This window comes from Apteryx mantelli, chromosome 1 (genome assembly GCF_036417845.1).
Source record: "Apteryx mantelli isolate bAptMan1 chromosome 1, bAptMan1.hap1, whole genome shotgun sequence".
Classification (NCBI taxonomy): Eukaryota; Metazoa; Chordata; class Aves; order Apterygiformes; family Apterygidae; genus Apteryx; species Apteryx mantelli.
In genome coordinates, this window is record NC_089978.1 from 197313398 (window position 1) to 197340884 (window position 27487).

At 36.6% G+C, this 27487-nt stretch overlaps 1 protein-coding gene across 1 annotated transcript in view; it reads right to left on the reverse strand.

Annotated features, from left to right (window-relative positions):
- The window catches only part of CADPS2 (calcium dependent secretion activator 2), a 337763-nt gene that overhangs the window by 73779 nt on the left and 236497 nt on the right, over positions 1-27487 (reverse strand). Inside the window, exons 15-18 of the mRNA XM_067289963.1 lie at positions 16063-16164; positions 13363-13426; positions 10743-10866; positions 8081-8101 (exon numbers count right to left, since the gene is read on the reverse strand). Coding sequence (XP_067146064.1) covers positions 8081-8101; positions 10743-10866; positions 13363-13426; positions 16063-16164 — 311 coding nt within the window. The remainder of the gene's footprint in view (positions 1-8080; positions 8102-10742; positions 10867-13362; positions 13427-16062; positions 16165-27487) is intronic.

A 27487-nucleotide genomic window follows, 5' to 3' on the forward strand; every position in this document is an offset into this window, starting at 1 on the left:
TAGCATTGGGTCTAATACAACTCCCTGAAAATCCCTTCTAGAAATCTGCTGATTTAATGGCAATTATTGATTGATGCCTGCCTTCTGAAGTCTCTCAATTAACCCATTCTTAATTCTTTTCAAGCCTACTTTACTGATGTTGCAAGTGTTATTGTTTTTTAAAGCACTGTTATACAGTAGTATATCATATGCTTTATGAAGCTCCAGTACAACTTTGTTTTGTATTTCCAAGTGTTCTCGCTTAGCCTTCAAGCTAAGTATGGCTCACGGCACATACCCAGTCCTAACAGCTGAACTGTATCTTTTGAGGGTGGGAAAGGAAGTGAGTAAGGAAATATGTCTTCCCAGGATATGCAGCACCACTTTGATACTGACCAATGATATGGGATCAGCTACAGGAAGAAATAGCGACAGGGAGAAGGCACATTGGTAGTTGTATTCTCCACTCAATGGCCAGTCACAGGAACCCACTGATTAAAGAGGTCATCCTCCTCCTCAGGTGTGAGTAGTGTGTGGCAGGGAGGTGACCTGTCTCTGGCCTGCCAGAGACACTGTTGCCACTGTTGCACAGCAAATATTCCTTACTGGTTTTCCCTGTCCAGCATTTCACCCTTCTTCGTCTCCTTCAAACAAGCATATCCAGACCAAGACACTCATCAGAGCCAGACCTTCACCATGCCAGATGACCTCTCACAGGCCAAAGGCAGGGATGTTGGGAAAACAGCAGGTAGTCATGTAACATTTGAGAACGGCTCTTCCCTTCCATCACTGCTTCTCTCCTTGGCCAAGGAAGCTGAGATAGACCCCAAGTTTGCAGCCCCAATGGGCCTATGGTATCTCCAGATCAAAACAGGGCTGGAGACTTCTGTGGTGATCTTGCAGCTTAACATTCACTCCAGCTCATCTTGTGTCAAACTGCAACAGAACATCAGTTTGCACTTTGACTCTTTATGTATGACAATTTGTGTTTGTTTTAATTTTCTGCTGTACTGTTGCACAGGCCACTGGCAGCACAAAGCTATTGTGCTACTTATCAGTAATCCTACCATGAGTTCTTCCCAACATTCAAGCCTGGAGAAAGTGCAGGCTGTCTACAAATGGAGATGTCTGACAATCAATGAATTTCTCTCTGTGCATATGCCAGGACCAGACCCCAGGAAGGCAGGTAAAGTGATGACTGCTGGCTGCCAAGCTCCTTCTAGGATGCACTGCACATCCTGCGCATTCCTCAGGCACGGCCTGAGGAAGTTTCAGAGTTTCTGAGGGAACTTTGCCTGCTGGGATATTGTGCAGAGGGTCATAAATCCTACACAGTTCTTTCCAGATCCAATTGTGGCCACATGGAGCCTGAATGAACCATCCTTTATTCTATACCGGGTTTCTTGCCTAGGCATCTAACTGGTTCACTCTGAATTGAAGCCTGGCAGTAGACTCACATTCACGCAGTGTGGATGGCTGGGGAACCCTTGAAGTAAAACAGGCTATAATATAATTTGATAATACAGATGTATCATAATTTGAGCTGTTTTGAGCCAACGCTGGTCCAGCAGAGCCCAATAACTTGGACTCTGTGATATGCAAAACCAGCAATACAGCTTCCAGGCTTGTATCAAAAGCAGTACAAATGTCAATAAACTAGAGCTAATATATGTTACTAGACTTGAGCTGACTCTACAGAGTTAATCCACAACTGGGATAATCCATTCACATATAATTTAGATTTGATTGTGGTGGATTTACTTGTAAATTCTCACAGAATTAATTCTGCAATGAAAAAGTAAGGAGTGGCCATCTGGGAGGACACATTGTTTTTTTCTGATTAAAAAAAAAAAAAAAGTCTAGCCTTATAGGAATAATGAAATTTAGCTTTGTGAAGTTGAAACCAGGCTTTCCATAATTATGTTTTAAAAATTAAATAGGATTTTCAATTCGGGGGGGGGGGGATTTTTAAGAAGTTAATTACCATTATGCCCCATATAAGGAGAGATTATGGGATTTGTGGAAATTTACAGAGTTCACATCTTCTTATAACCTTTCTTTTTTATAAAGTGGATTACACTACAATGTTGTCAATTTTTTCAAATCTTTTATAGTATTCAATGGATTTAACTTCATGGGACAATCACATAAATTATTTTTCAAAAAAGGGAATTTCTTGGATCTTGTGAAGCTGGAAAAAATTTTGAAACATGAAATCTGAAAAGATAAAAGCAGAAGAAAAAATTAAAAAACCTCAATTTTAAATTAGTGATCAATGGAATCTAATTTATGATTCTATGTACACCGGTTTTGACAACACAGATGTTATCATTCTGTATTTTCTTCCCTTCTGTTACTTCTAATTTCTCTTCAAAAGGGGGAAGTTTGCAGCACTTCTTCCTGTGGGATAAAACAGTGATGCAACAAACATGGCAAACTGAAGAGCTCCATGAATGAAGAAAACTGAAAAACTGACATGCTAGAATATGGGGAAACTAGCATTTGAAAGTACAGATTGAATAGCAAATATTTTTAATAAATCTAATAATTACAGGAGTCTAAATTTTAGGAATTTACTAAATGACAAGAATAGCAAATTTATTGTCTGCAGGTAAAAAGGAGGGAAGAGTGAGGGAAAAGCTGTCAACCATAAACTTTAAAATAGATTTTGAAGAAAAGATTAATTGAAGTCATAAAATGAACAGAAAAGAGAAAAAAGTGTAACACAGATTTGCAAACATAGGTTGCAATAGACTTGCCCGGTAGCCTTTTTAATAGGATATTTCCTTAGAAGAGAAATTCAGTGGATCTCATCTATCCTTACTAGTAGATCTCATCTCACCTTACTAAAGCACTTCATACTGTGCCCCACGGGAAAACTAAGCTGACGAAAATGAGGATTAAAAAAGAAACTAGGGTTGGATAAGGAAGCTGTCTCAAGAGAAAGGCAAAGCATAGTGTTGAAAAAGACTTTCAGAGCAGAGAAAGGTTTCTTGTGCGGTTCCTCAAGGATTGCTCTAGGGCAGAGCTTCTTTAGTATTTTCGTCAATAATTTCAGAATAAGCGTTAGGAGTGCATTTGATGACAATGTTGTAAAACATTGGCAATAGAGAGCAGGATCAGAAAACAGTAACAGAAGAATTGGATAATCCTGAAGAACAGGAAACAGAAATGAAATGAATTTAATGCTTTAAATTGGAGGGCAATGCACCTGGCAAATAAACAGCAACAAATATTTGCTATAAACTTGGAACTCATCAGCTGGAAAAGATCAAAACTATGAATATTGGGTTGTATTAACTTTTCACAGAATGGCTGTGAGACACAAATATGATATGGACAGGAAAAGACAAGCATTCCTTGAATGTATTAGATAAAGTATTTCCAGTATAGATTGGGAACTATTAATGCTACTGCAAGGTGGCATGTCATGGAGGTGACTTTGCACAGTTCTAGCCACCAATGTTCAAGAAGGCTGAATATAACCTTTAACAGAGAGAGGCTCCTAAGGTGACAAAAGGGAAGAGAAGAGGAGACAAGACTCTGAAAGCGGACAATAAAATCCTATTAAAAAGTAGGTTGCATAAGTATATAAAGGTACATCATAAGGCTAGGAGGGAATGGAGATGAAATGCTCGTGAAGGAGGAAGCTATATAACATAGAGGACAAGGTTAGCATTCTGTCAAATAGGTCCCAACTTATCTTTAAGGTGACTCTCAACTTATAGAGCAAGCAGGACTTGAACCGGCCTTTACATGGGTGAAGTGGGGCAGCAAAAGGGAATTGCAATGGAACTAACACAGGACGACTTAGTCCAGCTGTTCAGGGGGCTGTGGGTAAGTTTACCAAAGGGGTATCAGGATGAGATACTTGCAAAAGCAGGGACGTGGACCTAGCAACGCAGGCGTTCTTTTCCAGACCTCTGCTCCAAAATTGACAGCAGGGATATTTGCTTGTATTCTCCTATTTCCATTTAGTTGCACAACAAACAGAGACCATCAAGGTGTTATGTAGCTGTGCTCATTCATTTTTGTTTGTTCAGTGAAATGAACATGCATGGAGAGCTTTAATCAAGTCCTCTCCAGGTACAATGACTCTCTCCACTTGCCTTCTCAATTTCAATAATATTTGTAGTGTTCTTCTTTTTAAGTCGGATAGATCCTTCTGAGCCTTGAGGGCATTTACATACTACCCTTCCTTTAGAAACTTGTAAGTAATGAGTATGTAAACGATCAATGTCCTTTAAAAAAAGCAAACGTTGAGCTGCTCCTGACCCTCTATTGTATGGAGTTAACAGTTATTCAGCCTTTGGCAGTCTGTCTGATAGAAAGAAATATAGGGATGACAACTGTGATTTGTCTTTGAGCAATTGTACACTACACAGCAACTATTCTCTTTGATTTTATTCTAATTTATTCTTTTTTTTATTAAATATGATTGGCAGAAGGAACCCAGTACATTCAGTTACAGCACACTTTTAAAAATAATCAATTAAAAGACAATTACCTAATAATTCAGATCCTCACAATCTGTCTATTGCCTCAGAAATGAACATCCATGACAGATACTGCCCTGTTTACTTCCCAGCCATTTACCACTTTAATCCTTAGCCCAGTCCCTGTTTTACTCCATTGGAAGGTAATGCCCTAGTCCTGAAAAATGTATTTATACGTAAGGTTCTATCACTTCTTGGAGGTAATGGCAGCAGCACTAGCAGAGTGCAAAAAGTCCATTATTCCTCACCCACTCCTATTTTAAATAATGTTATGTGGGGAAAAACATTAATTTCTGGGAAGGAATAAATAAAGTCTTTTATAACTCTGTGTGTGTTAATGGTGTGTATAAATATATAAATAAAAATATGAATTTTGTGTAAGTAAGGTCATTTTTCTGATAGGGAGAAAACAGCTGAGGGAGGCATAAAGATTTCCATAAGCAATTCACTGGAAGCTATACAATAAGCCTTTGAGGAATGCTATTTGCCCCTGGCCTTGGCATCTACCAGCCAAGTTATGTTCAGCAGTATCTATGGGGAGAGTAACTCAAATTACAAACTGAGTAGGACAGGAAAATGTGTCATATACAAAATACTTTCAGGTAATGAAGTCTCAAAGGCAGCATGTGCTGAAATGAAAATGGTTTGTACTTAAAAAGAGATTTGCACATATTGATACCATTATCATCTCCTTGACAAATTATAAACCCTTGCTGCAAACTACAAGGGCATTATATGAGAGTTCTTAGCCATAGTTCAAAAATTATAATAGCAGGTTTGCTGCTGTTCTCCCCATAATGGCAATTATACTGACTGAACAGATTAGCTACTCCATGAGAATTTCAGCAATACACGCTATGCTGTAAGGAATGACATGCTGAACCTTGTATAATTGTCATTGCAAATGTAATTTTTACTGAAAAAAGCTGTTTTATGTTTATAATAGTACAACGACATGGGAGTGCTAAATAAAATGTCATCCTGCCTGCAAACAAATCCTGTTGGTGCAAGTGCTGCTTATACCACAGTGTCTGCCATTAAGAAAGTACCCACCGTCTTCTGGGAAAGCATTGTGAGTCTTGTTCAATTGAGACTGTGAAAATGAGAGCACTTGGGGGATAGACCTGGGAACCTGGCAACCACACCGCTGAGAAAAGATTCTCACAACGAAACGAATTTGCATGTTCACCTCTGTATTACCTAACAAGGACACTCCTGCAATTCAAGATTCTCTATACAGTATCTAGTGCGCAAGTTAAAAGGTATATAATAATTATAAAGAAATATATTTTTTCCATTTTTTCTACCATAACGCAACACATAGTATTAGGGCTAAGTCTATTGTTTGTTAAGTTCCTAATGAGATCAGTAGGAGTTTTGCTAGTGACTCCAACAGGAGCAGAATTTGGCCCTGTTAGCCAGCCAAAAATAAAAATGATGCAATTTTATTAAGATTCCTTTCAGCTCCTTCCTCAGTTGTGTCAGATAAGGGGATCAATGGGACATGAAAAACTTGTGGAACACAGTATATTTATTGTTTTCAATAAAATACACTTTTTCTGAGTTGTCTGATTAATTTACAGCTACATTTCTAGTCAGAGGGGAAATTTAAGTAAGGAATTAAATTATAACTGTAAACCTCAAGCTTCACCTAACACAGTGAATTTCCATTTAGTCACAGTATGTGATAGGCTTTCCTCTCATCGGTTCTGTAATATAGTCATTTGCCAGGTCACTTAAAGGACAGTTTTGCTATTCTGAAATCTTAAGAACATGGAAATAGTTTCTTTCAAAGCATGCAAAAACCGATGCAAAATGACTAACATTTCTTTCATTTCTTTTTATCATTTCCTTTAGGCTTGTAACTATACTTTATGTCATCTGTGCTTAATGGTCTATATTTCTAACATAATGAGCTTGAGAAATAATTAATAAGAATAGCAAGCATGTGTTGCACAAAGAAGATCTGTATTTGAGGTGATACACATTATATAAATGTGTACAGCTGAGGTTTTGGAATACAGAGATCATAGGATAAGATCTCTAAATTGAGTTTCCTCATTTCTCACTTAACTGAAATAATTTTCAAAATTTCTCATTTGAACATAGAGGTATTTTCTTCAATAACTATCTGATTACAAAAATACTAAATAGAATATCTGTGCTATCTCACTTTAGGTATCTAACTTGGTAGGGAAACTTGGCTGCATTTGTATTTGATGGAGTGAGATAGGTCCTTTCACAGAGCCATTCACTAAGGACCCTCAAAATGCTCAGAATCACCTGCTTAAAGAACCTCTCTCCATCGGGTTAACCTGGTTAAATCACACATCTAAAGTTGGCACTATCATGCTTGCTCATGTGAACTAACATTAAATTTGTGGCATATTGTTTTCTCTCTTTTTTAACAATTCTGAAAAGAGCTGTCATATTTTCAGGACATTTAAAGTGTTCAAGTGAAAATCATTGGAAGTTTTGGGAACCAAGAGAATTTTACTTCTACATTTTTGAATCCTCCGTTATGAAAACTGGGGTAAAAAAACCCCAAAACACATAGCTTTTATCATTTGCTACTAATTTCTGCTTGCTTATGGGGAAAAAAAAGTTCTTCCTCCTACAGAGAAGGGAGAACTTAGAAGTGAACCAACTTCCTCGCTTCAACCCCATCTTTGACAAGGAGCTCCATTGTGAATTATCTTCATGAAATCTTTAAAATCCTCACCTTGACCTTCTTTCAAGATGAAAAATAATTTCATTCTAAGAATATTACCTCAGTGCCCCTTCCCATAACTGCTGTTGATATGATTTGTGGGAACCCCACAAAGCATCATGGTCAGGCTTCTATTGTGTCCGTGTGTACACGTCATTAAAAAGCTACAACAAAGTAGCGTGTGCATTTATTTAAAAGCATATACATGCATAGTCCCTTGTACTTCCATACAGTAGAATATTATTCAATCACAAATACTGCTCCAACAATGCTCTTTTTGTGATTACTCTGTTAATTATTTGGATATAAGCACTCAAATAAGTCTCAGCGCTACTGAAGAATATATGTCATAACAGCTTTGTGAAATTAGGAACACAGACAAATACCACCCTCCCAAATGTCAGCTGTGACTAGAAAAATAAACATAACACTAAACAAAGGCACATCAGAGAGACGGAAAACCAGCCTTATGAAATTCATTCTCCTGTCAAGATCTTCATCAATAAATCCAGCAGTTGCATTAAGAAACAGATATCATTTTTTTGCTGATTACTATGAAGTTAACTGTCTGTAAATACACAATCTGATTTTGTATTTGAAATCTAAACTTTTCTGCACCATTTAGCTACACTTCTGTTAAAGAAATCATAATTGCATCACAATCCAAAATATATTGGATATTGAAATTATCTAAATTATTAATAAATATGCACATCATATTTACATATCAACATAAATGGACAATGCATGGACTATACTATATCACAATTAATTATCATGTTTGTCTATGTTCTGGTCAATATTTTCATATTGTTGAAATCAACAAAAATAATAAAACAATGGACACAACACACAATCTGTAATACATGCAGACATACACACAAATAGTAATCACCTGGGTCCTTCTCTGCTGTAGCTAAATGTAAAACAAAAAAAGAAGAAAAAGATTATTGCAAAAAAGGAAGATGGTTATTTTAATTTTATCAGAGTAGAATAAATATCAAATACAGAGTTTCAGTGCTTAATCTCCTTAAAATCGTGAGTAAAGCAGTGAGAGTCCTGACAGTCAACTCATCCAACTGATGGGTTTTGTCAGCTGAGGGGAGGTAATGGTGTGTGTTTTTATGTAGCATTTATATAGACTATATTTTGGGTAACAGTTTATATATGTGTATATTCACTGGCTGAGTTTGTATCCATATTATGCCTGGGAATTTAGAGACATAAATAACAGTAAAATAATAATAATAATAATAGTAAAAGAGTAAGAATATAAGAATATTATTTTGTTAGAACTATCTTTGCAGCTCTACTTTGTACATAGTTATTATTGTTCTATAGCTGATATTGTCACATAGTAGATTCATCTGACTGACTAATATTTGAATTGCATGACCTTTGAATATTTCTCTAGTCAACAAAGAATAGGACAAGAATCCTAATACTATATGGCAACTATATTTGAGGGCATCAGGCATGTTCTAAATATAATGGTTATATGCTTTCTGTATGGAATGTGAGGAGTAAGCAAGTAATACAAAGATTAACTACTTGCAAGAGAAAAACACCATTTCAGTGCACGGGACAGTAAAATGTTCTCATGAACCTAAAGGAACAGAACTGAAGCTGTTGCTGAAAGCTTGGACTTTTTTTTCTGCATTGGTAAAAATATAGGATATCTAATAATGACCTCAGTATTGAAAGAGAAGAATATAGGTCTCCTTGCTACTAAAAACAAACATGCTTAATTTTTTGATGTTATGATGCTGGGGCCCTTCATTTTCAAATAGTATTTTAATCTCAAAAAATACTCTACCTATTTCTCCTTGAGGCACTATATTCATATATGTAAGTTAATTGGCTATTGCACTTTGGGCTGGATGTTAAGGAGTGTAAATTTACATATAGAAATTGAGTTGTTTATCAACCAAAAGACAATAAATCCACAAAGAAATTCACATCAGTCAAAACATGCCATGGGACAGATTTCAGTTTTACGTGCGGTTCCAGCTTACTTCAGTGCTAACAATATGCATACTTTAAAGTGCAGAATTTGGTACTCTACTTACAGTTGAACTGCCATGATTCTCTAGGATACAATTAAAAATCTTGGGCAAAGATGTATATACTTCATTGTAAAAAACTTTTTCACAATCCAATTTACTATCAATGAGTTTAGATATCTTTTGCATGCTTTTGTCATCTTTTTAAAAGGTTTCTAATTTTAAACTGATTATTTCAACAAGGTTGTTAAAAGACTAAAATACTGAACAACAAAAAATCCCTTTTATGAACACAAAAAGATAAAATCTAAAGGAAATGGTACTTTTGCTTTTTCATTTTACAGAATAGATTTAATATTCAGCCTCCTTTCTTTAACACAACATGATATCATAATTAATTAAGATAAACTGGTTACTGAGATGGTTTCATGTTGTTACTCCCATGATATAATACTGGTTGCTATAGTGATGAGATGGGTTTTTTGTTAATCACTTGTGAGATTGCTTAACTCATGTTTTTCAGAGAGTTTGAGCAGAAATGGAAAAAGGAAAAAGTTGGCTTTATAATGCTGCTAAATACATGAGCCTTCCTCATTTTGCTGATGATAACTCTATTTACTTCTAGAGTATTACTAGAAATACACACTACAAAAAAGATATTATGCATAAAACATTTTTTTTAAGGTCATCATTCATTTCTTTTCCTGTTAATCCCTTCTACCTCTAAAAAAATAAATATATAAATATGAACATACTTTTTTTTTCCCTATTCCTGCATATATCTGTACAGTTATATCTCAAGCTTTCTGTGCTTTATGGAGAATTACAGATGTGTCTTAGAAAGTTATTTCACTGTTATGACTTCCTTTTTGTTCTACATAAGGTTCACAAGTATTAAAATAACATTATGTATCCTAAGCCTGTTTTGTGTTTTTAGAATAAAATCTCAGTTAGCTTTTCTGTATATGTTCTAGAACACACACAGTTTCCAGAAAAAGTGCTGATTACAATCAGATCTAATATTTTATTCTGTTAGTACATTCAATAAATCAGGATGTAATTATGGTTTTAATAATCAGATTATCTTTATACCTCTGAAAACACAACAGCAAAAACAAACTACACTTATCTACCTGTCTGCCTTATAAATACATCAGAAAGGCATCTATACCCAGAGTTTTCAAATTCCAAGGTACTGTTACTGCTGATATGGAAAGAATATCCTGCCAGTAGTTTAATTACCAGAAATACTTAGAGAAATAAAAAAAAAATCCATAAACAACCTTTTAGATTTATGGAAAACTTGAAAGTAAGAACAAAGGGCAACTTAAATTAAGAAGTCCTGGTCTTCCATTCAAACAGGGTCCCAGGAGGCATATTAAAGCAATGAATAGGAAAAAGCTCCATAGTTCACCAGCTGAGATTTTAATGAGACATTTCCCCTTGCTGTGGAACAGGTTTGTTCAGGAAAGGGAAAAGGCTGCTCGCAGAATATTCAGTTAATAGGCATTGTTGGCTTTTACAGCCACTTTGGCAGCTGACTGCTTTACTAACCTTCTATTTTGGCATATTCTGTAAGTCGAGTGTAATTGATCAAGGCAGCCTTCTCCAGACATTTTCTAACCACTTTCTTCACCTCTTCTGCTGGTATGGGGGTGGCAATATCTTTCATTAAAACCTGTGCCAGAGACAATTATACCACTGGTTACACTCATTACTCAAAAACCAAGAGAAAAAGATGCAAGTTTCCTAATGTTACTTTAGCTCTGATAATGATTAAAGGCCAAAATCAAAATGGAAGCATTTCAATGTTGAACTGTAGTGGATGAACTAGATATTTATCTCTGAAGGTTTGAGTTAAACTCTGCTTTGACTGCATATATTGTATTTGTATACAAATCAAGACTAGTTTAGGCATCTTGCAGCATGCCAATGAGCCTTTGCCTGGGTGACATGAAGATGAGGAGGACGAGAGCATTCCTTGGATGGGTTGAATTGTCATACCAGCCAAGGATGTGGATATGAAAATTTGCTTGGTTCTCACTTGTGGAAAAATTTCCACCATTTCATAACCATTGATTCTTAAACAGTGTAAAGCAGAAAGTGTGAACACCATCAGAACTAGCTATACTTAATGACTTTCTTCCTTCGTAAGTTATTCAAATTGAGCATGTCCTTTCGGTGAAAAATAATTAGCTGTATTAGGCAGGGGAAACACTGAACTTCCCATGAAACATTTTAAATGGGCAGCTAGAGAGACAGCTCACACAAAATTTTTCTAAAATCCACCAGTTTTTAAAGTCTATTGATTTTTAATACACAACTGTGATAAAATGGATCATTTCAATTCTTGACCTTTTTGCAATTAAAGAAAGGCCTGTCATGACTTAATGAAGTCAAGTTGTCACCTAAAGTACTAAAGAGGTATGTAGGCTTTTAATAGCTTCAAAAATAAATAACGTCAAGCATACAAAATGTAAGATTTACATTTGCAGTATGTTAACTGGTTTAAACCTTTGAGAAATTATTTTTTCTGAATAGCATTTAATTACCAGGTTGCCTTGAAAACTCAAGACTGTTGCAAGTGAGGTAAACTGGGAACATATACCCTCTTCATATGAATGCAATTTTATATACTCTGGGCTATACTAATATTGAATATGATCATTCAAAAAAACCTGAATAAATATTGTTAATATTTCACTAACATTTTTACTTTATATTTCATTCACTTTGAACACAATGTGAATGTGTAAACAACATTCAGTATGATTTTGCCACATTTTAATATAAAAAATCACATTTCAGATAACTCACAAGCTTTCAAAATTGCTTCTTGTTGAAAATGGATCCTCAGATAACTACACCTTTAGACAATATACCTAAAAATTACAGTGAGAGGTATGGTCTGGGGAAGGAAATTGTGGAAAAGAAACAGGTTCAGCAGCAGGAAAGCTATTAAGGAAAGGCTGCTGCAAAGTAGACGTATTGTGGTACTTGCACACACATGGATGACATATCAACCTCTTCTAACTTGCCTTTTTTTTTTTTTAATGAGTAACTTCTGGGTTATCAGCAAGTGAAAATATAATATTGAAATATGTTCATTCTGGATTTGATTTCTTCCAAATTTACAAAGATAAAGCGTAATAAAAAAACTGTAACACATTCTGCATCCACAGATATAGGCAAGCACACTTATTCCCAGACAAGACTGATGAAGATGTTGCTTGTTTGCCTGCCTGATACAGGCTACTGCTGACCATTTGTGACACAGGAACAGTGAGAGGAAATGGCTGTTTCATATAACAGAAAGTAGCATACAGTACTGTAATCACTGAAATTAAATATGAAAGAAAATATGTATACTCAGACTCCCCACATTTTGTAAACCATGGCAGAGGCTTTCTAAGACAGAGTCTCCATCTGTGGAGTGATCTGCAGTGCAAAACGTCTAACATTTCCTGGGACCAGACCACTCAGACTTTGGCAGAGCTACACAAAGTGGGATCTATGCTTTGTTTCAATTCATACCTTCATCAGGTTCCTGCTGATACAAGTCCTCTGGATTCCCTGCTGGAATTTAAAACTCCTCTTTCCTTAGAGAAATGCTTTTGAGTAGAGATGCTCAAAAGCAGAGATGCTTTTACCATTACGTTGTCTTCTCCCTTGGAATCAATACAGGAGGATTTGCTGGGCAGGGGTTTACATTTATAGCTGCCCATGACAGTTTTGCTGCATATAGCTATAGCTTTTTCTTCTTAAATTGACTTAGATTTTGCATTTATGGAAGACTATTTGGATTATATAGAAGTTTTTTAATGTTACATATCAGCATAGACAACATTAGCAGCAGGGAAGCTGTAGAAAGCAGGAAAGGGGGGCTGCAGCGCAAGCATATTACTTTAGAGGCAATGCTGGGTAATCATTAAATTATGAAGCAACAGATAATTACCGCAGTGGCTTGAAGTGAAATTCCAATATTAATTTTCTACAGAGAACAGCTGCCTGTCACTGTGGAAATGTTGGGAAAAAAATGGGGAAAAATATCCCAGTAAATAAAACCAGTAGTAGAGTACCTGAGAAGAAATGAGTTTGCTCTTAGTAGCCTAAATGCAAAAGAAAATGCAGGCTTAGTACTCAAGCAGAATTTAAAATATATTTTTAAACTTACTCTTTCAAGTAATGAAAGTGTCGCTTTTAAAGCTCCTTCAGGACGTCCAAATGGGAAACAGTATCTTAAAAAAAAAAAAAAGCAGAGAGAGAGAGAGAGAGAGAGAATGATCAGAATTATAATATCTAAGTTAAGAATTTACTTTGAGATGTAACTTTGTACACTACTTGCACTGAATTATGTTAATGGAAGACTCCCGTATATAATGTATTAATGAATGCAGAAGGCCTCTTCAGTAGTCTACTATGGAGCATATACATAATATAGCAGTATCAGGCCACTGGCAGCTCAGACCTAAGTATGGAAAAATATGACAGGCAAAGGGAATTTCTTTCACTTTCTCAATTATGAAGGATATTTAATGATCTCCAATGAGCTTAATTGTCATCTTTCTGGAAAGAGGTGCCATTTCTCATGTAGACATGACGGCTACTGAAGCTGTAAAGAAAGACTTGGTATGTTATATCCTGTTTTAATATTGGATTAAGATCAGAATAAAATATCAGATATCTAAGTTTCTGTAGATATATGGGAACAAAAATGCCTGTGGATATTCAATAATTTTCCTATTATATAGCTATTAAACAGGTTGGGAGAGAATTTTATGTTAATTTTTATCAGCTACGACTTAAACTAACCCACTTCTGTCACCAAATTTATAACATTATGTAAATAAAAGTGATCCTACTCATTGCTTTGTTTTTAATTTTTGTCTGCTGAATGATCCAATATATCATCTCAATGAGACTATAGAGCTCAGGCAACCATAACCTCTCCTAATCCTGTCTAAAAATATTGCTGGGATATCCCCAATTGGAAAAATGATTTTTTACTTTGCTAAGATTTTTTTTAATTAATATTACTCACTTTTCTAATGGATAAAAGGATTCAGACCACTGAATTTTAGAAATACATTTTGTTCAACCAACATAAAGCCCTGTAAATGAGGTCAAAAAGGATTTCCAGCAGACAGAATTCCAGTATTTGCTCTGCCTCATTTTGTTTCTTTCTTACTGTAGTGTTAACAACTCTTGGGGACTTGTTAACAAATTAGCAAAGGAAATTTAATGATTCTTAGGCTTTAAGTCATCTTGAAACAAAACACATTTTTAGGAGTTTTGTCTCCTTCTTCCTTTATTGTATATTTGCATAATCTTTGAATTGTTTTTCCCACTGTTTACTTCTATAAATTTGTAGTGACAATTTTTGAGTAATTGTCACTGATTCCTAGATTATATTTAATATTTCAAATCAAAGACTTCCTACCAAGTATGTTCTGCAATGTAAACGATGCAACAAGCTTCCACCATCCAATGAGTTTTAAATTCAAAATGAAGGTAGAAGCCCCACAGTGGAGTAGTGGTTATTGCAGTTTATTGCAGAGACAACATTTATGAGCCCAACAGAAGGGCCAGGCTTAAGTGTGCATTTGGTCTGAGGAGCTCCTGACAGAGAGAAGCTGTTTTCTTGAGATAAACAGCTTAGAGAAATGGAAATATTGACATGTCAGGCCTAACGTGATGCTGAGCAGTCCCATGTCCAGTGTCACAGCCCCTGTACTGCTGAGGAGGCAGGCTGCAAGGCTCAGGGCAGATGTTTTGGGGCAAGGAGGGATTTCATCTCCTGAATAAGGAAGTAAAGGAAGGGAGCATCTTTCTTCCTAAAAGGAATGCCCTGCAAGGAGAATCCTGTCTCTCTCTAGTGTAGTACAGAGAAGAAGTCTCAAGTGGAGACTGCCCTGCTCTATACACTCAAAAAAACCCCTAAACAACCTTGTTATCAGCATGATAGATACCAGCAAATACTAGACACTTACCGCATCACACCAAAGTAGGGACATCCAATGTAACTATATAGCAAGCTTAGCCAAACAAAAGAAAGCTGTGTTTCACACAGCACTATTTCAACTGTGGAACCGTTTGTCACAAGGTGTTACAGAGACCAAAAATATAAATACGTCGTAAAAAGGATTAGGATTGACAGAGTGATAGTAGAAAGGTTGGTTATGTGTGATAAACTAACAGATTTGGTGGTCTAGATGCCAATTTTATGCAAAGGTTCATAAACCATTAATTGCTAGAGAATAGAAGGATATCAGAGGAAATATCACCCCTAGTCTGCTCTGTTGCTTGTACTCCTTCCCTCAGCATCTTCTACTGGCCATTGCTGACCTGGAATAGCAGTTTTTACATTGATATGCAAACTCTATATTGAGGATGAGGGACTTCAGCTCATTCAGAATGGATAAGTATATCATTAAAACCAGAAAATTACATTAGATATCCAGAAAAAGTTTTAGCTGTGCTGTATCAAGATGTTTACTCATAAGATATTTCTGATCAGCACTGTTCCAGGAACTAGTATGGCTCAGTCATTCTCATTCAGGCAATTCTCGTAGTTAGAATTATAGAGAGTTTAAAGTTCAAAAGGACCAACAAAAGTCAGGCATATATTCTCACCCAATCATTTCTACCGTAGAGAGAATACAACTCACAAGATATACAAATGAACTCTACAGCTAAATAACTCTTGGTTAAATTCAATACAAATTAGTTATGCCATATTTAATATACTTAAAACTTCTTTGCATGTAGACGATTTTAGCTTCACTATGTTTTGTTCAAGATCAAAATTGAACACCAGTGTGATAAAATTTTTCTAGCCAAAACTTAGTATTATTTGAATAAATTATACACTCACCTGAAATGGCTTATTTGGTTTTCTAAAAGGGAGGAGAGTCTGTCTTTAATTTCCTCAAATCTTTCTTTCTCTTCAATGGATACTGTTCCAATTCCATCTGGCCTGTAATATTAAATATCCAATAATTTTTGACATTTCCTTATCTATGCTGTTTATGTAAACTAAATATGTCTGAATCTGGGTATGCTTCTGTCAGTTAAACTTCATGCTGATTCCTCTTTGAACAGTTCTTTTTAATTTTAAAGCTTTCAGTTAACACACTTACTGCTCTCCTTTCTCTTTTTCCATTGCTTTGAAGGAAAAACAATAATTTATGAATATAGCCAAAGAACAGACTTCAGTTGATGGAAGACTTTTTGAGCTGAACTTTTAAGTTCAACTCCTAAGCTGCTACCTGGTCACAATACACAAGGCAGCACATACTTCTCCCACATCATCCCCAAATATGTAGTATCCTATCTCAAGAAAATTAGTACTCCAGTGTAACAGAGGGACCTACTCTAATCTTGTTGTCTCAATTTCAACTCTTTGAACCTTTAAGATATTTGCCCAGAGGCACAGTACCACTGAAAATGGTTTTAAAAAAAGTTGGGGGCAACCCACAATAAGAAAGACCATAGCGGGCAGCATTCATGAATTCTCCTGCTTAGGGTGAGCATAGATTTTTGATCCTCCATCCCATATTGACAAACAGCAGCATGTAAACAAGACTTCCATACGAATGCAGCATAAGTGATGCAACAAATAACTATTCTTAAAAAAACAGTGGCAAGTTTTTTTAAACAACAAATTTTAGTCCCAATAATTAATTATAGGCCTCGCATTAAGTACCTTAAGCAAACACTTAAAGTCTTATCCTAAATGTGTTATTAAAGTCTATGCATTAAAATAATATAACAAAATTAAAGAAAATTAAATGTTTCCCAAACATTATCTTTACCATGCAAACACAAGTTTCCCATGTACAGCATACTTAAAAAAAAAAAAAAAAAGTATATCAAAACTTTCAGTTACTCTCTTAACTACTGGTTCCTGGGAAACAACTATTGCTTCCCACTTGAGTTTACTACACTGACACTAATTTTGGATTCACCCTGTCCCTCCTCCAGAACCTCCCAAACTAAATCTTACTGTATCTAGAACTGAATTTAACATATCAAGACACAGACAAAGACAAGAACATTTTGCTAAATTGTTACTATATCTTTTTCCACCATACTTAAATCCAGGAAGGATAAGTTGCCACTTGGTCATGACATAAACAATTCTCTCACCCCTTAAATCACTTATATTTGTGATCTGTCAAGTCAAGGTGGAAAGCATGCCTGAACTCTTTAAATTATTGCAAAGACAACAATAAAAATCTGATATGGTGGAGATATGTGTAACCAGGCACATCAATATACTATGGTATAAATTTGATGTGAAAGAGCAAATAACTTCTATTTTCTCTTTTGATGGATGCCAGGACACTTTACCTCAGCCTTCTGACAGATGGAACGTTCTCAAATTTAAGTAAATTTCACTGTCTGATTTCATTGTCAGGAGAGATTGTGCTCTGGAGTGATAAAGTAAATAGTTCTGTCATATTAAACTTCACTGAGGCATGTCATATATATGACAGAAAAGACCTAGGGGTTCAGATAACAGTAAGTGAGAAAGGTGAGCCAGTAGAATGTCATATCTGTCAACCTGCACTAAGACTAGAATCACTACATACTGGGGAACTGTCACTTCGCTGAGTTTGCTATCATATAGAACCACGCTGACAACACCTAAAATTTTCAGAATTGTTAAATACATTTTTGGTGAATGTCTGGATAGCAACAAACATACTAGAGGAAAAATAAAGAGTAAACAAAAACACGTTTGAAAAATGAACCATCTGTAGCAATGAAAAGCTCATCTATTCAAAACATGTTTTTAAAAAACAGCACAAACTCTGAATCATTATTTTGTTTCTTCCTGATAGCCTTAGAGCAACACACAGAACACAAAAAATGTTATTTTCTCAACACAGTTCTGAGACACATTTTGTACTGCTGATCATTTTTTGCTCTTCTTGGGAATGTCTATCTACTTCTGAGAAAAAAGAATTCACAGTCTGACTCTGAGACGATCTTAAATGGAAAGATTAGATAAATGGCTTTGAAATTCACACTCATTTTGTCTTCTTATTTTTATTTGTCTTTTTATTTAATTCTTTTAAAGACAGAATAACCTAAAATAGCACTGCTTTTAACTGGTTATTTTTATTTATACACTACTGGGCCTTCCAGGAAAATCAAACACAAGCAGTCATCTCCTATTGGATTGGTGGGATGAAAAAAATTAGGTCACCCAGAAATCATGCAAGAACTATTTTGTAGCTAAAAACAAAACAACAACAAATACATCCTTCCTACTATCCAAGATGTTATAAATGGTGATTTGGACTTGATTGTTCAATTCAAAACCACTACTGAAGACTGGGACCACTCTTTCAAGAACTCAGCCAAGAAAAGCTATGGACTCTCTTGAGACGAGTACTACAGAGTTTTCATGCTATTGTACATATGACACCACTTGAACATTATATTTCCAAGAAGGTGAAGGCAAAGTGAATCTTCCTTTCCTCCACATTTCTTTCCTCCTCATTATTCTTCACAACTGCTTTGGGGATTAGAGAGCTAGATGAAAACTAAACAGTGAACAGAATAGCCTTCTCTTTTTCACTTTCATGAGTTTTCCATTTCCCGAGAGCTCTGTCAATTGGATTTGGATCAGCCTGTCTTGTCTGCTTAGATCACAGTCTAACTGGCACAGACATTATGTTGTCTCTAGTCACATCTCAACTTGTTTAATTCACTCAGACTTATATATCAGAAGATATTTGAGATAAATACAGGCCCAACCCTCACGAACTAGAGCTAGTAAATTCAAGTGGGAAGTAGCTATTTGACCAGTAGACATTGTTAAATAATGCCATCAAAACCAGAGGTCAGCCAGAATTCTTAAAAAAACCCAACTTTTACTAATGACAAACTTGCAGAATTACAGTCTTGGTGGTAGCTACTCTTGAGAAGGTGATGGATTAGGCGGTGGATTTAGGGTTTACTCTGGGAATTGACTATGTTTACTCACTTGATATAATCCTTTAAGGTCTGGAGCACCTCTAGAAATATCTGATGTCTAGAGGTCTTAAGCCTGCAATAATTTGCAGAGGTCTCTTGGTGCATTGTAGGATTAAGATCCCTCTGAATAGCCATGGCAGGAGAGAGAAAAACGGTGTTGTAATACCAATGGTTTTTAGATATGAAGGACACTGGGTTGGTAATAGATGGTTTTCAACCCTCAACTTTGGAAATAGCTTCTCCTAGTGGCCTGTCAGAGGGTGAAATTGTTAACTTAAGCAGACCTGTTTAGTTGTGACAGGCACGTGTATTATTAACTGAACGTGGCTGAAGGTTGTTTTCTTTCTGTGATACATCATCAATACCTTGCTTTTGGCATATTTGCATATCTTACAAATGCTTAAAGACTTTTAGAGAAGTTTTCCTTGTTAAAAACATAGGCCATCACTTTGGCCTGCCATGAAAAGAAAAAGAGCAAGAGAAGAGGAATACACGAATTGATATTCTAATATGTACATACACATAAAGATGAAAACAGCAAAGCTGACAAAAAGAATTGCCAGAGAAATAAGAGAAATTATGATGAAAAACAAAATACAAGAAAAATACTTCAGCTGAAGTCTTACTTCAGAATATTTATGCAATAAATTACATTTCAATGGTGTAAGAAAAACAAAAACAAAACTTACAGGTCATCTGGGCTTCTAGAAACAAATTGTTTTAGAAGACCAGTGCTTTCTAAGAGCACTTGTTTTCAAATTCAGCAGCATGCTCAATAAAACGAAAGAGCAGTGACAAATTTCAAATTAGCAAGATAAAAGCTTGACTTCTTATTTCTTAGTAAACATAAAATTAAATTGTTCAGAGTTGTGATGAAGAGATTTGATTATTCATTTACCCAAATTTTAATAGCCAAATTTTCCTTTAAAACACAATCATGTTAATTAAGGCATTTGCAGCATCCACAATTTATGCTAGCTGAGTCTAAGAAAAATAATGATTTACACTATCAGCTTAGAAACAGGCAGAGCAGACATCTTTTTTAACAGAAAAAGAAGAGAGCAAATTATCATGTGGCATTTATATATAGCTTTAACCAGCAGGTACTTGAAGACTGAGCATTTTGGTGTTTATATTAACTATTCTTCAAACATTCTTATAAAAGAAAATAGGCACAATAGAGCCTTCTGCTGCATGCATTTCTCAAGCTGATCCTACCTCTGCTTACAGGTCATACCATCTTTTTCAAAAGTGAAAGAAAAAGACCATTTCTGAAGGCCTCTAAAACAGATTAAAATGATAGATTAGGTTAATTTTCATGATCTTTTAGGCAGTTATATTCTAGATGGGAATCACTAAAGTCCTACTGAAAGGCTAAACATGGATTAAAATAATATCATTTTACCCAAGGCATATGAATATGTATAAGCATTAATCAGTTGAAATTACTGACAAAACAACCTAGAATGTTTAGGGAAGGTGAGAGTATATAGTATTAGCTGTTCCTTTATTGCCTAAGATGGTAGTTATTACCCTAAAACTTTGTTTTAATATTTCTTAGTAATGTATGATTTGCGATTTTTTTTCCATTGACAATTTCTCTGAGGCTCTTCAGAAGCAGATCTGTCTCAATGTGTTAAAAAAGGTGTCACTGTAAATATTTTAGTGAGGGTAAAATTTGAGATCAGCAAATTTTAATTATTAGCACTTTCCAACAGAGGACAGCATCCTTTCTTAAGCCAAAGGTAAGGTCAACATGGATGACTTAGTGCCTGAAACAGGGCCAAGAATTCTGCTTCTAGCTTTGAACTCAGGAGAACTCTACTGATAATTTTTTGAGGGCTATTTACAACACAAGCACGTAGAAAGCTCTGTCATTAATAGAACATTGTTAATTAAAAAAATCACTTCATGGTTGAGAGAGGCTTGGAGTATGATCCTCATAAGAAGTGAACCACTTAAAAAGGAGAAAATGGATTAACTGAAAGAAGGCTTACCTTCCTATGCACTCCATATACATTGGAGATTATCAGCTTCCAAAAATTAAGAATGAACTGGATGATGCAAAATGTCTGGCACAGGGCAGTACATAAAACTGAAAGGCTACTGAGAAAGTTCTCCTGTTCACAGCACTGGCCAATGACCTTACTTAGAAAAGGGGAGGATTATTACATTCCCTTGAGGAACAGGGATATAAATGTCCAAGGATTGACTAACCTTCCCAGTTTTGAGAGAACACTGCTTCTCATCTAGAAGCACAAACTCACACAGCGTATCAATCCTAAAATGTATATTTTCTCATTTAATTATTCTAGGGAAATAGTGATTAACTTCAGATGACTTTTTTGCTACATCTGACTTAAGGCTTTTGAAGAAAAACACACTTTCAAACACATGACATCAACTCCCAACTTTTCCCACCATTGTAGAGGACTGACAGAAAAATGAGGCAAATTACAAAACCAAAAGACCACTCTTAAGTCTTTGGATACTCTAACATAGGAGACAATTTAAATAAGGTGCTGATGGAGAGATGGAATACAACTTTTGATGTAACGTGTTGCCCTAAAGATCCTGCACTGTAATGGATCTCAAGCTCTCTCCTCCAGCTATTGGACATCATCTTGGAACAGATCTAAGATTAAAGCAGAAGGCCCAATTGTCAAAAAAGGTAACGGAAAGAAGACCCTGTACTGCTATCATTACAACATAGACAGGACCTGAGAGCCTGTGGTTTTGGGAGTGAATAAGAAGCAAAGCAGAAAGAAGAAGCACCTTCAACTGCTTAAAACCAAACTGAGGTTACACAAGACACTGTTAGCAATGGTTCAGATATTTCTTGGGAAAATAAATCATCTAAGAGAAAGTCTACATGCCATTCAAACATTTTTGATACACAAAAATATACATATAAAAACATAGCACTTTTGGGAAGAATCACAGAACCACAGAATGGTTGAGGTTGGAAGGGACTTCTGGAGATCATCTAGTCCAACCCCCCTGCTCAAGCAGGGTCACCTAGAGCACGTTGTACAGGATCGCATCCAGGCGGGTTTTGAATATCTCCAGAGAAGGAGACTCCACAACCTCTCTGGGCAACCTGTTCCAGTGCTCTGTCACCCTCACAGTGAAGAAGTTTTTCCTCATGTTCAGATGGAACTTCTGGTGTTTCAGTTTGTGCCTGTTGCCTCTTGTCATATTGCTGGGCACCACTGAAAAGAGTCTGGTCCCATCCTCTTGACATCCTCCCTTCAGATACTTATAAACATTGATATGATCCCCCCTCAGTCTTTTCTTCTCCAGGCTGAAGAGTCCCAGCTCTCTCAGCCTTTCCTCATATGTGAGATGCTCCAGTCCCTTAATCATCTTAGTGGTCCTTTGCTGGAGGGCTTAATTCCAAAATTAAATTCTGTAACATCAGAAACATGTGGATGAGGGTGATTTGATCCATATGCTGTACTTGGATTTCCAGAAACCTTTTGTTAAAAGTCCCTGACCAAAAGCTTTTAAGGCAACTAAGCAGACACTGAACAGCAGGGAAAGTCCTTACATTTATAGTGAAAAAAATGAGAGCAGGAAAAAACAGTGAGCAGCTGCAGTTATTAGTGGAGTTCTGCATGCTCTGGGCTGAGACCTATGATATTTTACAATATTCACAAATGACCTCATAAATGGCTAAGAATTGAGATGAGACTTGGCAATAATAGTTATGCAGCATAGTCCAGAATACCTGAAGGACTTTATGAAAATTAATGGCAATAAATCAGTAAATATAAATCAAGGTAAATAAATGTAAAGAAAAATCAGCCTTGACCTCACATTGGCTCCTTTGATGGTCATTTGCTATTTCAGACAGATCTTGGTGTTATGATGGTAATTCCATGAAAAGCTGGTCAGTAGTGGTCAAAAAAGCAAAGTAACATCAGGAATAGCAGAAAACATCAGGCAATAGCAGAAAACATCCATACAGTCTATCCAGCCTATTATGAACGCATGGTTCACTCATAATTCTTGAATAGGGAAGTAGCTCAGTCCTCTCATTTCATAAGGATTTAATAGTAGTGGAAAATTTTCAGACAAGGGCAATAACGAAATCAAAAATATGGAACAGCCCTGGACAGGAACAACCGAAGACAACAGGACTCCTCAGGTGGCCGTGGATGGATAAGTGAAGCAAGGGGGCTATGACAGAGATCTACAAAATCATAAATAGCAAAGAGATGATAGAGAAGGATTTCCCCACACACACACTCTTCCAATGCCAACAGAGAATGAAATGAGACTTGAAGGAGTCAAGTTCAAAAGAAGGCAGGGTTCTTCATGCAAGAGGAAGTTGACTTGTGGTCCTTGCTGTCAGAGACTGTTGTGGATGCAAAGGGCTCATGGGGGTAACGGATGAGTACCTGAAACATAGGCTCACTCCAAGTTACTAAACAGGTATTAATCACATATAGCTCAGGAAATATTCTGGGTTGCAAAGAGCTGGAAACTGGAAGAGCACTCAGGAAATATTACATGTGCTTGCCCTTTTCTTACTCCAACCAGGTGAATGCTGGAGACAGGCTACTGGATGAGTAGAAGCCTTGGGCTGACTCAGTCTGACTGTTCTATTCAAATACACATGTGCTGAAGATTTCAAAACCAGGGTGAAAAGAATGTTCTTATCTTTGGTTATAAACAGATTTTTGTAGCATTACTTTCACCTTCACTTCTTATATATGAACTTCCAACAAATCATCTTTCCTTCTGAATAGAAAAATGTATAACGGGGATATGCTTGAATTTTGAATTTTTCAATTCTGTCTCTAACTCAGCAGGTAGAAAGAAGTCACTTTGCACTTCGTGTATTACCCACCAGCATCCATTTCAGACAAGAGGGACTGAATAGAAGTCACAGCATGAAAAGTAGACAAAAGTGAAGATGATGAGGAAGAAAACAATAGCTCCTACCTGGGCTGTTTAGACTGAAATGCCAGTCTTCAGGAACACACTATCATTCTCTGTTCTGCCCATTTCACTTTCACCAGAGATGCACAAGTGTATGAATAACAGCAGTGGGAAAAGTTCACTTGTGAACTAATTATTTTGATGGGGAATATTACAGTAGAACATTTGAGAAGAAAAACATTGTGAAGAGGAACAAAATGAGATTGTATTGTAAAGTTACCTAGCACATCTGCAGAAGCACAGCTAGGGAAAGCTGATTTTATTTACTAGAGGAAAAGGGATCATTTGATTCAGAAACAAGAATGTGTTTGTTTTAACACTCAGCCAGCTACTCTTTTACTAAAAGGTTTTACTCTTTGGCTATTTAAGAATAGAATGTCTTAAGAATGCCATGTTAAGCACAAAACCAGAAATACCTTTTTTAAGTAAGCAGTTCGTTAGCCTAGTCCAATGTTCTTCCCAGCAAAGAAGGGGAGATACGAATGACACTTAAAATCCTCAGTCTAGGACATAGCATATTGTGGTTGGCTCTGCAGAAACATTCCAGTTGCCAAACCAAAAACAGTGACCTAAGAGATGTGTTAAGTATCATTACGCTTGATAACTTTCTCAGAACTTGTTAACTACATCTTTGTCTCAGGAAACAAAAGCCAGGGGTTGTTCTCCAGTCCAGAGACCAAATGGCAAGGTCTGCTGCATCTAGCTTGCATAGAGCTCAGCCCAGGTCTCCTCTGTGCTCTACATTGTCCCTGATGCCCTAGGACTTAACAATTCATTTTTATGTGTTTATTCCAGGTGTTTTGAAATAAAAGCATGGCATTGTGTTGCAGCCTGCAAGAGTGGTGTTACTGCAGCATGAAAGATTTTATATTTCAAGTCCTAGGGTGTTAAAAAGAACATACATGGTATTTGAGGGTTCAAAATCTGCTGGAAGAGTGCTGAAGACATGTGAAGAGTGAGAAGAGCCAAAACTGATTCAATCTTGCTCACCAGGTCTACTGGCAGTATTCAGTACACGCAATACCATAAACCATGCCTGGGATCTCAGAGTGCTAACAACTAATGGACAGTCAAGGGTCCATTGTATGAGACAGCTTCCTGGTCAGTTTTATTTAGCAAATTGGACGTAGCCACTGGTGTGCTCGGCATATGTCCAGGTATGGTCCCAGTATATTCTGTAGCTTTGCTTTGATGTGAGCTTGAGCTCTTCCTCACCAGACTACCAGAAATGACAAAAGTGAGCGACATCTTATCTGATCATTTGATTGATGTCATTAGATTGCCTGTTACTCTAAAATTCATGGCTAAAAGAAAGAGATGATTCTGAACTGCAGATATGGCTGCATTTCTACATACTCCTCCACCTCCTGATTTCAAGTTTATATATATTTGATGATCTTTCTCAGGCTAGCGGAAGGTCTAAGATGACCCTATGAAGCAGAGGGGAAATACAAATTGAATACATCATGTCCAGAGTATAAAACACTCTGTCTTTGTGCTGTGTTCTTTCTAATTCTCAGCCTGACTTACAAAACTAAGATGTATAACACCATGGATCAGCCTAGAACTTTGGCCTGTCATGCATTGTCTGTGAAATTCTTTTTTTTTTTCCCTTTTGCTATTCTTTAGTGCTGTGGTAGATGAATGAGTGGATGTATTATGTGTGTATATATGTGCCTGTCATCCTCAGTGAGTGTGTCTGCTTCTGTCCTTGACTTACTTTTCTTCTTTCTTTATCTTTCTTTTTTCTTTCTTTTTACAATATCTCAGTTCTAGTCAGACCCTCTCTGTTCAACACTTCTTTTATTCCTAAAACACTCATAATGCTATTCAGAGAATATCTGTACAGAAGGAATAGACAGAATACAAACAGAGTGCTTACCACTGTGTAAATGATGTGCTCCCTGAGATTTTTTTCATGCACTGCACACACTTTTGTCCTTCACTTAAATTATGAAATAAAAAGAAATATATCTACCTTTCTTTTGAATTCTTCAAATAAGTTTGAGCAATTATCACTGTATTGTCTTGTTAGGTTGAAACCAGTAATAAAAAGGCTAGAAACAACAAAGACATAGACTCTATAGGAAATATGAATGTGTCAGGTTCTTCAGGAACCGATAAAAGAAGCACGCTTTACAGAGAATAGGTTACCAAGTAAAAGCCAGAAAATCCTCCTATCTTACCAGTATGCACATTAAGATTCTTAAGTATATTTCAGACAGATGCAAAAACATTTTAATTTTGGGTATTATAATTAAGGATTACATAATGTTAGTCTCCCACTAACAAATCACTCAGGTCACAAATACCCAGCTCCTGTCCTCACAGACGGAAGGTTTTGTCTGAGCCAATGGGGAAAACAATATTCTTGGTCCTTTTCAAGGATTTCATCCTCTTCACTGGCTTGAGGATGAGTAGAATAGACTCTGTGACTGACTGCTTACAGGGCAACATGTTGAGAAGAAAACCTCTCTTTTCTCTGATCCCTACTGTGATTACAGTAGGATTTGATTTGAGGGATTTGATGAGGGCATCACAGCAATTGCTTTTTGGGACTGGGAATAGGTTTTCTCCTCATGGCAGGACTGGATCAGTTGAGAGAGGGAGATTGCTTGAGGATTTTTTTATTATTTTTGTTTAAAAACATTTCCTACAGCAGTGTACAAATTCAGTGTGGTACAGTAGGTTGTAAATGCATGTTGTCTTATAATTTGATAAATGGCCCCACCTCCCTACAAGGAAGGCATTGATAACCTGGAGTGAGTTCAGCAGAGGGCCACCACGGTGGTCTGGGGGCTGGAGCACTTGCCCTGTGAGAAGAGGCTGAGGGAGCTGGGCTTGCTTGGCCTGGAGAAGAGGCTTGGGGGGATGGAAGAGCAGCCCCCCAGCAGTTCCTGGGAGGTCATCTTTCCCAGTAGTGCATGGTAGGAGGACAAGAGACAACAGGCACAACTAAATTGAAACAAGAGAGGTTCAGAACTGGATAAGACTTGACTGGATAAAGCTCTGAGCAACCTGGACTGGCATCACAGCTGACCCTGCTTTGAGCAGGAGGTTAGACTAGAGACTTCCTGAGGTCCCTTCCAACCTGAGTTATCCTATGATTCTATGTCCAATGCTCACTGTTCAACAGCAGAGCTAGTTCCCTTACAGTCTGAAATAGGAAATAGATGAGGCAAAAGCATCTTTTAAAGAACATGTACGACTGTTTCTAAAGTTTAGCACAGCAAATCAACATTTTTTCCAAGTCCTTTGCTCTCTAGTGGAAGGAAGACGTCATCCCAAGAGCAGTACTGTGACCAGTACTGTGACAGGCTCCTGAAGCAGCCTATCCCTCAAGTGGAAAGAACTTCAGAAGTATT